General features: G+C 45.2%; 1 protein-coding gene across 1 annotated transcript in view; it reads left to right on the top strand.

Annotated features, from left to right (window-relative positions):
* LOC142590617 (eukaryotic translation initiation factor 3 subunit D-like) overlaps window positions 1-12,078 on the top strand; it is a 71,228-nt gene that overhangs the window by 13,714 nt on the left and 45,436 nt on the right. The window contains exons 5-7 of the mRNA XM_075702943.1: window positions 2,625-2,949; window positions 9,030-9,137; window positions 11,270-11,318. Of these exons, the coding sequence (XP_075559058.1) occupies window positions 2,625-2,949; window positions 9,030-9,137; window positions 11,270-11,318 (482 nt within the window). The remainder of the gene's footprint in view (window positions 1-2,624; window positions 2,950-9,029; window positions 9,138-11,269; window positions 11,319-12,078) is intronic.

Below are 12,078 nucleotides of genomic sequence, written 5' to 3' on the forward strand. Positions count from 1 at the left end.
TGTAAAGAAGCTCGAGTTAATACGGTACGCATTTTCTAACATTTTCCCACCCCAGAAACGTGTATATGAACAAGGTTCTACTGTACCGAAACTTCTCAAATATACTTTGTGCTGCCATCATCAGACATTTATCGACGTCAGCAGTGGACTTGAAAGGTATTGCCAGCGTGTCAATTTAACTTATCCACTCTGCGTAAGCTATTCGCTTACTTTGACAATCATCTGTAGGGGTTCCTGCAACATCTTTCTCTTCAATGGCTAAGAACAGTCTTCTGTGTGGAATTTGTGTGTGTATTGGGAGTGCCGACAGCAAGTGCACAATGACACGCTTGAACCTCAATATAGCAAATGTGGGCATATCAGATATAATGAATCATAGTGTATAACGAAGCAAATTCAGCAAAGCGTATTGGTAATGCCTCTCTCTAATGCCTCTCTGCAATACTTATTGACCCTCACGGTATACCATATTTATTTGAATATAAGGTAAAGTTTTTTCCAAGAATCCTTGGCCTTGAAGGCACCCCTTGCCTTATGTGCAAGGCTGAGAGATGCATCTACTATCACGACTAGCTTTTCTCAGTTTTCAATCTTTTCGACACGCTTTTCTTTTTCTTTTCTTTTTTGGTCTGCACCTGAGTTTATTACCATTGCATCATTTCATAACTGAGGCTTTGCAGTTTTCGTTAGCTAAACCTTTGTTTTGTGGCTGAATGTATTATGTTAGTTCCTTTTTTCTCACCTTCTTTCCTTTATGCAGTGCTTGCATATGGCAGGCCACCTTATACATGGTCCAGTGCGGCTCACTGCCGAATTGAACTTGGGGGGGGGGGGGGGGCAGACTGTGTCAAGCTGCAGTTTGTGAGGCTTTATTCTGGTTACCTTTTTTCTCTGTTTAAGAGGATTTGATTGATAGATTGAATATAGAGTTAAAAAGATTTTTAATCAATATATTACAATCTATAAGTGGTCAGACAAGGAGACACAATCTCTCCAATGCTATTCACTCCATGCTTCGAAGAACTATTCAAGCTATTAAACTGGGAAGGCTTAAGAGTGAGGATCAACGGCAAATATCTCAGCTATCTTCACTTTGCAGACGACATTGTCCTGTTCAGCAACGCTGGAGACGAGTTACAACGAATGATTGAGAGAGTGTAAGAGTGTGGTTGAAGATTAATATGCAGAAGACAAAGATAATGATGAATAGCCTGGCAAGAGAACAGAAGTTCAGGATTGCCAGTCAGCCTCTAGAGTCTGTGAAGGAGTATGTTTACCTAGGTCAATGACTCACAGGAAACCCTGATCATGAGAAGTAAATTCACAGAAGAATAAAAATGGGTTGGAGAGCATATGGCAGGCATTGTCAGATCCTGACTGGAAGCTTACCATTATCATTAAGAAAAAAGAGATGTACAACCAGTGCATTCTACCGGTGCTAACATATGGGGCATAAACTTGGAGATTGACAAAGAAGCTTGAGAACAAGTTAAGGACCGCGCAAAGAGCTGTGGAACGAGGAATGCTAGGTGTAACGTTAAGAGACGGGAAGAGATTGGTGTGGATCAGAGGGCAAACGAGAATAGCTGACATTCTAATCAAAATTAAGAGAAAAAAAATGGAGCTGGGCATCCCATGTAATGCGTAGCTTATGGCGTTCTTTACTGGTCGATTCGGAGCACGATTTCTAGCTCCGTGGCAACAAATTCGAATTTCACTGGTCAATCTGGAGCGGGTTCGCACTTTTCGCTGGTCATTTCGGATCAAATTGCGTTGGATCGCTCTCACATGCTCCACCACCGAGGTGCGGATTCGGGCGGAAATAGCTCGCGTCACTTCCACCTTCAAGTGAAGTCGGTATGCACAACATCGTGTAGCTTCGCAAAATGGCTGCGTTCGGTGCTGCTGTATAGAGCTCGCGTTTAGCACCTGCTGTACGAAGCCTTCTTTGTACATTGTCCATGCACAATCCTTGTGGGTGCGACATCGAAATGGCAGACTCTGCGACTGCCGTGGTCAAATTGCACACGGGGCACGGCAACTTTGGTTGCCATGGAAACATACAGAGCGGAAGTCAGGCATAGTTTTCGGAACCAGTTTGTGTGATGTGTACATAGACTTCCTGTGTGATCCCCTGCAGAGCATTTTTGCATTCCGCTGGCCAATTCGAATTTGTGAAACCCGAGCGTTCGCTCGAGGATTTTGGCGGTCACTCCAAATCGACTAGTGAAAAACGCCATAAGATAACCGGTGGACCGTTGGGATTACAGAACGGGTGCCAAGAGAAGGGAAGCGCAGTCGAGGACGGCAGAAGAATAGGTGGGACAATGAAATTAGGAAATTGCGGGCACTAGTTATAATCAGATGGCGCAGGACAGGGGTAATCGGAGATCGCAGGGAGGTGCCTTCGTCCTGTAGTGGACATAAAATAGGATGATGATGATGATGATGATGATGATGATGATGATATTACACTCTGTGTAAAATGAAACAAACATCTTGTGGAAAATGAAAAACATGATCACTATTAAAATTAAAAACACGATCTCCGAATTTCTAGAACTAACTCATCTCCACGGACAATGGTGACCTTCTGCGCTGGTCTTGTCCAATCATCTGTGCAGGGAGCGTATGCAGCAGGTGCGCAAGTGGCAGAAGCAGATGCGCCAGAAGTTTGACAACAAGGGTGGCCAGGTGCCTGTCAAGCACCGTGAGGCCTCGGTGGCCGTGCGCCCCAGCTGGAAGGTGCTGGAGGAGATGGACTTCCCCCGGCTCTTCAAGCTCTCCCTGCCCGCCGTGGGCGAGGGGCACGACGTGTACCGGTGCGGCGCGGTCGAGTTCTACGACAAGGCCTACAACCTGGTCACCTGCAAGAACGAGCGGCCCCTGCAGCGCATCAACCGCATCTTCCACAAGGTCACCACCACTGATGACCCCATCATCCGACAGGTCGGTAGATGCGAGAGGCTCCTCTTCCCTCTTTCCTTCCCCAGCCACCGGGGGGGTACATATATCATGGTGGGAGTGACGAGAACCAGGTGTATTTGTGTTTCATACCGTTAACGCATACCGTATTTAGTCGTTTAAGATGGGCACTTTGTTTTTAGGATTTCTTTACTGGGGTGAGCCTTACACAGGGCCAGCATGTGGCTACTCACTGGAGCCTTGAACTGCACTCGGAGTGCTGTACAAATTAGTGCAACCACTAGCAGGCGACTAATAACACATTTACAGTTGCCAGCATTTTTCAGACTCTGGCAATGCTGTGAAAATGTTGGAATACTCGGGAACTTTGAAAAAAACATTGCAATGGTAAAATTGACTTCGTCTTCTGGAGCTCCGGCACAGTGGAAAATTAGTTTGCAGATTTTAACTAAAAGTTCTCTTGAACTTTTCGTGACATCTGGGGCCACAGGTGCGCTTTATGTTTACCCACCGCACAGCCCGATATGCACCACAAGTCGTCCGGAAGCGTAGATGCTGTGGCCGGTAGTTTAGCTCGTGCTGCACAAAATCAGTTTGGAGCTTTGTTGGCTTTAGGCCCACAATACAGAATTAGTAAACACTCACAGTAGAGTAAAACCTCGTTAATTTGGCCCTCATTAATTCAGAAAATGGACAATTCGGACTCATCCTCTGGCCCTGACACCCATGTGCAATATTTAGTGCAAACAAACTCTCGTTAATTTGGACGTATTTAACCGCACATCGGTTCATTCCAACAACTCTCGGAGCTCGGCAAGCGCAGAGTGCTGTAAGTGTGTGATGCAAAAGAGCAAGAGCAGCGCTTGCATCCAACTGAAATGAATTGGTGGAGTTGCCATCACCATAGTCGTAAGCTGAAATCGTACATAAATGACAGCAGCGCCTGAACGCTTCGCCCTTGTTTGTGTCTTTAAAGTCTTTATTCTTGTGTTTACAGCTGCGTGCCTTCGCAACTGCGTAGTTGCCATCCATAAGTGCATTGATTGTGCCCATGGTTTTGTCTCTGCACTTGTGGCAAGCAGTAGTTTTGTTTTGATTTGGTGCATGCATTGGTCATGTGCTATCAGAACCATAAGGTTGCTGCTCGTGATTGCACCGATGCCAACCACAGTTTAATCCGCAGCGGTTGCAGCAAACAGCAGTTTCGTTCAAATTCGGGTGCACAGCTGTCGAGGATGAAGAGCACCGGCTACACTGTGATGGACAGGCAATCTGTTGGCGACCACCTCGCTGGCGAAAAAGTTACCTGGATGTGCTCACGGTAGTGAAAAGCTTGTTGTCTCAGATGAAGACGCCTGCCATGGCTGCACTGCGAAGGGGGAAGTCGCGAGACCTTCGCCACTGCGAGTGCTAACCAGTCACGGGATGACGAGAATTGCTGCTTCCGAACTGCTTTTGTGCAAAATAGAAACAGGATTTGCTCATTCATTCAGCAAATAGTAGCATGTTGGTGAAGCAAGCATTTGTTTATTGTTTTCTTAAGAACCATCGATAATTTGACATTCTGTTAATTAGGACATTTTCTTTCTCGGTCCCATGAAATTCGCATTAATGTTGTTTTATTGTAGTTGCTGGCTGATTACCTGCGGACCCAAACATCACTTCACACACGTCACTGTTATTCAAGCCTGTGTGTTTATTCGGATTTCTGTTGCAAGCATATAAAAGTTGAAATACATGTTAAATACATGGGCTATTACAGTATTTCGACTTAGCTGCTGAATAAAATAGTTCAGGTAGTTTAAAATCAACCTGTCGCCCTGTTCTGTGAGCCAAGGCATTGCTTTGAGATCAAGTGTCATTATCAGCTTGATATTACGAACATATTGTACATGTGTGGACCTCCAGATATGTGCATCCTGCTGTGAAATGAATATATGTGCTATTTATTATATGCACAGTACAGTGCAGTCCACTTACAACAATATCAAAAAGAATGAAAAATCCTATCAATATAACTGATCATCACTACATCTGGACTGTCATATTGTTACGCGCTATTCCCGCGCACTGAAGCATGCATTTTGCCGAGCGTGGAAGAATACTGCGATCAGAGTAGCGCTTGTGTTGTTCTGCCATCTAGCCTGCAGCCGTCTCTCTCTGTATATATTTTGTAAATATGTACAATTTCTTATCCCTTTTGGCTACTCTCATCCCCATGACAATACACACACACACACACACACCATATTTACTCGCATAATGATCGCACTTTTTTCAGGTGTGCAATCATTACGCGGGTTAAATTTTCTGTGTAAAGAAAAAATTGCTTTTTCATCCCACATTTGCTGTGGGATGACAACAGGTCAACCAACAGGTATCTGCCGCTGTAACAGTGCGTGACACCACGGTCAGCGGAGCAAGCCGAACGCGATTCTTTTTTCTTCTCGTGAGTACATTACGTGCATTGAGACAGTTTCTTCCCAATCAGTAATGAATAGTATAGTTAATATCGGCAAGTCTGCGGCAATAACATAGCCATGTCCACATTGAAGGCACAGAAACAGAGACTGGCGCACTTAGCTGCCAGTGACATACAAACACATGGCGGGCATGCTGCAACAACTCTGGCATTTGTCTTCATTGCTATCCTAACTCGGTACGTTTCCGCTAAGTGTGGGCGAATATCGTAGCTGTGTTACAAGCATCAGCATATGAATACTGTACACTTTTAATGTATCAGTGCAAATGTGGCTATTATTGTAGCCGCTCGCGATTTGCTGCATGCCCATGAGTGCGGACGAGAGGAATCAAAAGGCGCCATTTTTGTGGTTGTTGTTGACCACAACCATTATAAATCCTTTAAATAACAAAGCCAAGGCAAGTTTGGCTGTAGATTTTTCTTTCTTTATGGTAGTGCGGAATGTGATGAAAGGAATGAAATGGGGCATCTGCTCAATTAAGAATCTGTTTTGTGCGTGCAGACCGCTTGGCATGTCTTGAAGAGTCGTTTGCATAGCATTAGACAGCATTCGACAGATAGTGAGCACGATCATCATTAGCTAGACATGGCACACAACATATAGCTGCGGCAAATTTGGGGTGCAACCACTACGTGGGAAAGGGAAAAAATGAATTTTGACGACAAAATTCAGAGGTGCGATCATTAGGCAAGTAAATACAGTACATTTAAAAAAGAAAAAAACTGCCGAGCATACTTTTGTAGCTCCGAAACCAAATTTGCCACTTGCGCCATAAACAGACATAGAAAGCAGGCAGTGAAGGATAAAACATTCAGTTGTACCTCTAAACAGCGTGTCAAGTGTAAGGCACGCTGAAATACTCAGAAATCTGCACTTACATTCGCGCAAGTTTTAGGTTCACAACCGCGGTGTGCATCACGTCCAGCTGCTGTGTGAACACTGGCGGCAATAATTTAGCTTGCATGAAATAAATGAGCAACTCGATTAGGGTCGGTGTCAAAGACAGGCCATTGTCAATGTTGTCATTACTACCACCGCTGTCATCGCCTTCGTTGCACAATACAGCCGTCTTTCGCGACAATGATCGCTCCGTCGGATACCTCTTTGCAGAACAAGGCAGCACTATCTGCCCTCAGATACTCCTCCGTCGAAGCACCACCTGTTTCATCTTCAGTAGCGACATGCTCCCAGGGCTCAGTAATGTTGGCGGCTTCCACCATGTCGGTTTCACTATCATGGGCAGTTTCACCCTGGCGCACAAAGCCCACCTTTTCCGTTGATCGGCGCGGCACCTACTTGCATCCGTCATGATCGCAGCGCTCCTGCGCAAGCTTGTTCTTTGAGTTTTGCGAAATTTGCAGCTTCGTCTTAAGCGACACAGCTTTGTGCTTTCTCAGCGCCATCTTCCTACTAACTGGGCTGTCTGCTGGCTGTGCGGAGCATTTCCGTGTGGACGCCAAGTGGCTGGGTCCAGCTTGGGACGCGCTGTGCCAACTCGCAATGCTCTCCATGGCTTTCACAATCGGCACATGGGTGGGACGCGCTGCGCAGTAATGGCAGCAGATACGAACTCGCATAGGAAAGCTTGTCGCCCCGTCACGGCATCGTTTGTCTAAGGCGAACTTAGCAATGCAAATATCACAATTATTCTGCATGGAAAACACCATCCAGAAGGCAAAATTTTGATCGTTATATCTGATATGCGGTGAATAAAATTTTGTTATACAGTGAAACCTCGTTATTACAAACACCGCATTTGCAGAAATCTCCTGCTGACTTCCTATGTTTTCAACATAAAAATATTTCAGCACTGCGAACTTCAGGATACCAAACTTTTCCGAATAGCAATTGTTATTCAGTTTTTGTCAGTTTTTGTGCTCATGTTAACAATGCCTCAATACTACAAACTAACCTTGAGATATCTGCGTATTGTTAGATTTCCGTGTATCCTTCAGAGCAGCCGGAACAGTAGGCTAGCAGATGACAAGGGGCAGAAAGTGGATGCCTCAGCACACGAGTTTGGATAACCTTGAGACGGCGCTTAATAAAAACACGTGCGAGACTGTTTTTATCCATTGCAGAGGCAACAACGCATCCGGTTTTGTGAGCGCATGCTCGACCCAGGCAAGTGTCGCCTAGCAACGGAGGCGTGTGTATTCCTTCATTTGCCCTTCTTTCTGTGCACTCTTCTTTCTTTTGCACTTCTTTCTGCAGCCACACTAGCTACGTGTGTAGAGAAATGTAACCTCCATGCTCGCGGGGATGCCTCACAGTCGCACTTTGCACTTTCTTGACAATGTCATTTACGCAAGCTTGCGTGTTGACATAGTTCAGTTGTCCGCTTCGAAATGAGACAGTTAAAGTGACCCCGGCAAGGAATATGAAAAGCAAAGAAACAACAAAAAGCCTTGCACTTTGCAGGCGACATGAAGCTTCCTTTGTGTCAATAGTTTCCTTCGCGTTAGCGTCTGCTTTGCATGCGTCACGCTTACTATACAGTGCTTCGGTGGTGCATGGTGGCGGAATCTACGGTAAACAACAACGGTGCAAGTCGAAAGCCAACGGTGGTGTTTTGTGGATAGCTTAAACAGTGACAGCTTCTGAACTAATGGGTTGATGGGCACGACCCTTAATTTTAGGGCTCTCACTATAACAACCTTTCAGAATAATAAACTATTGTCGGTGGTCCCGCGTGATTCGTCATATCGAGATTTGACTGTACATGGGTTTTTCCCTCATAGCACTAATGCATAAGTTGATATTCTTAAGTCAACTCATTGCTATATTGAATATATTGTTATATGTAGTATCACTATAAGTGAACTGCACTGTGTACTATACGCTACTGCGGCCACTTACAAAATTGTGAGAGAGGGGTGTAGAGAATGTGGAGAAATGTGGATGTATTCTGAGAATAATACATTTTATTGCGATAGCAATCAATAGGGACACTGTATGTGCATATTTGCCGTTGTCACCATGATGTCCCGTATAAAGTCCAAGGGCATAACACCATCGCCGCACGCCTTGTGCTCTACGTGCAAGGGAAAGCATGTGAGGGGAGCCGACGATCACGACTCAATTTCGTGCGTGCAAGGGAGGAAAGTGGGGGAGGAAGCACATCGTCTTCCGTCGCATGCGAGGCACCGGGCAGAGAGGAGGGTGACATTGTACTCTGACAGCAACTGCATATTGCACGCCCGCGCGGGCCGTATCTTGACAGCGATCTTCGTTGGGCGCACAGTCTAGGTACACCGACTGCTCATGCCTGTGTGCATGCTGTGTTCTCGCTGCTCAGTTTGCGTGGAAGCAATAGACAGCAAGTGTCCGCACTCACTGAGTGTCATGTGTTCAAGTTTGCCATTGCGTGCTGACAGCATGCTTGTTAATTTAGTTAATAAGCGAATGTTTACAAGCTCATACGGATGACAAAACTACTATACCTAGTTTGTATAGCTGTCTAATAATTTGCTATCGCAATCAATGCATGATCTTTTAGGTGAAACTACTACTTTTTTGCCTAAGCTCTGCCTCAAAACTGAAAGTTGTTGCAACAGAATTAGTTACACAGTGTTCGTGGACTTACATTTTTGAGCTTCCTGTTCATCCCCACGATTGCAGCTAGCCAAGACAGAAGGGCAGTCGTACAAGGTGTTTGCCACAGACGCCATCATCGCCTGCCTCATGTGCGCTGGCCGATCGGTCTACTCCTGGGACATTGTTGTACAGGTGCGGTAAGCTCTTAAAATGTTGTGCCCTTAGGGGGTAACATTGTCCTGCCAACAATAGCTGTAACATTGATTGTGTTTTGATGTGGAAGTGTCAAATGGCTCATTGAGTGAAACAGCTGGCAATGTCTGTAGCATCAAAGGAACGGCATCTAACTTTCCCATTGGCTGCGACGCCATCGTCCCAAGCGCTTGTGACCTTGGCTAACACTTGCTGGCTCGGGCAGCACGTACCGCTATAGAGCCCAAAGTGCCTGCATCATCGGTAACGCAACCTTGGCAGTCGCGAAACGTGGCCGTCCACACCAGTACAACGCAGACGAAGCAAAGGAGCGGTAGAACACAGCAAAACGAGCGAAGAGGCAGGCAGCGAACTCCACCATCGTCAACTCTCCAAATTCATGGCGGGTGGAAGGAGGATTAAAGGGACACAGAAGGCAAATACTAAGTCAACGTAGACTGTTTAAATACCAATGCAGAAATCTTGCAACGCTTGTTTCGTGCCAAGAAAATGCTTTGTTAAAAAAAAATTGCATCTGGAGGGTCTGAATACCTTTATCGCAATTTAAATCTCCAGCCACCCAACCGGGGGGCGGTGGCGTTACTTATGCCATCCGCCCTTTGCTGCCATCAGTGAGTAAAACGGCGCCAGACACAAATGTGCAACCATGGAGAAGCCGAGCCAAGATGGAGCGGTGGATTTGTTCTTGCAGCTGCTTTTGGTCAAGTGGCGTGGACCGTTCAGGCATCCCGCGAGATCACATGGAAGTGGAATTCACTGCTACTTGCAGTTTGTGCAAGTTTTGCGTGCCATTGAAACCAGTGCAGCACTACGCGGTAACGAAACTACTGAAACGTGATACCGCAGGTGGCGCAGAGTCGAGCGAATGCGAAACCTTTTGACCGCTAGTGTCGTTCTGAAGGGTAATGTCAGTGAGTTCTTTTTTTCTAAAACTGAAATGGAACTGGACAAGTAGCATTTTCTTTCGTCTTATAATGCAATACAATGGTGTTTTTATAACAAGTGGATAAGTACTAGTGAGAGAATTTAAATGAGGACTTTCGTCATCGGGCGAGTACTTGAATGTCTCGGGTGAGTCTCTAATGGGGTCCTGCATTTACGTCAATTCCTTGATTATAAGGCTCTTTTCACAATAATATTGATGCCTTAGAGATTCTCGAGTGCTAATTTATTACTCTAGCTTGACAGAATATTTTCCTTTAACTCAACTCAAATATTAGCCGCAGCGCAACACTCAAAGGATTGCTCTGTGGCATTCAATTGGACATTAATGCTTTCACATTCGCAACACACATGAAGTGCTTTGGTGCCCTGTTTTTTTTTTGTGTGTGTGTGTAGTTTCACTTAATTTGTTCTGATCTGAAAAAATTTTTTTAGGCTTCTACGCTTGTTTCTTTTAGTTCTGTTCTAGCTCTGCCTTATTTTTGTACGAATGTGACTGTTTTATATTTATTATTGTTCTTCCAAGTTCTTTATTCCAATGTAATTCTTCGTATGCTTCCAATGTTTTGTAATGTGCTGTTCCCCTCTAATGTGTAAACCTTGAAAATAAGATAACTTAATACCTAAATCTATATTTTTGTGAGAGCTTTGCCTCTCCAAGACTGTGCTGCATACTTTCCTTTATGTACATGATTAATTAGTTGTTCCTATACATTGCATGTCATGCCGTTGGTACCAAGGTCACAAGATTGGCATTCTGATACGTAAAGCCAATTCATTGTCAGAGTCTTACTGTGACAATTGCCTTCCTGCGCCTAAAGTAACAATGTAAAGGTCATGGCAGATTTGTGACCACGTTGACTGACGCTGTTTACCATTTTGCATGGTTAGATAGCTTTTTGGTGCACTATGTCTTTCATCTAGCATTGAGTAGACACCACTAGTTTTATTTCTTCTGAATGGATTTTTTTCCAGTGTGCAATTGGCCCCTCTTTATTGCCATGTGTAATATCTCTTGGCCTTGATTGTATAGTGAAAGTTAAAAGATAAACGTAAATGTTGCCTAATATTTCTCTTCTTTGGTCATAGTATGTTCAGCTTGCAGTGCCGACGTAATTTTGTGAGCTCTCTCTCTCACAAGTATCCCTGCTTTCTTTTTCCCCTTGCAGCGGGTGAATGACAAGCTGTTCTTTGACAAGCGTGATGACTCTGAGTTTGGTGAGTACGGCGGTGGCCTTTCTTGCACACCTCACAAGGCGGTTAAATGTGAAGGCACTGTGGAGCGATGTTTACGATTGTGCGCAGACGTACCATATGGTAGGTCCTTTTGATCATCGAGAGGCAGGGGCACCTTGCATAGAGCCATGGTGCTCAGTGCCTCTGCCCCCCCCCCCCCCCCCCTGTTTCTCCTCTCCTGGCCTCCTCTTCTCGCCGCACGTGCCTTCCCTCACCGCTCACCTTCCCAGTTTGTTGTTGCCAGGCTTGCCCAGGACCCTACTGGCTCCCTCTCGCGGCTTGTGCGAAGGAGGCAATTGCGACTGAGAAATTTGATCCCTATCCGGCTCGATCGCGATCGGAAATGCTTGGCGTGACACCCATATTAGACTTCCACGGGGTAGTGCTATTTTAACTCTACCTTTTACGGAGTAGTCCCTTTTTTCAAATGATCGATTATGTCGAATTTTTTCACCGTCTCATTCACTTTGTTCAAATGAGGGTCTACTGTACTTTGTTCCATCGCTTGTTACGCAGTTCTTTATTTTTACTGAAGCTTCTTTGATAACCTGGAAGTTTCTGCCTCATATCTTAGTACTGGTAGAATGTGAATATTATTCACTTTTCGAAGATGTCACTGTACATTGATTGTGATTACTTTTGAGTCAATAACCGCACCCAAGTTCATGCTTCACTACGTGTTTCTTATTGTGCCTGTAATGGTATTGGGAGCCTCACCTTGAAACACCCACTTCCTCACTCC

This window comes from Dermacentor variabilis, chromosome 8 (assembly GCF_050947875.1).
Source record: "Dermacentor variabilis isolate Ectoservices chromosome 8, ASM5094787v1, whole genome shotgun sequence".
NCBI lineage: Eukaryota > Metazoa > Arthropoda > Arachnida > Ixodida > Ixodidae > Dermacentor > Dermacentor variabilis.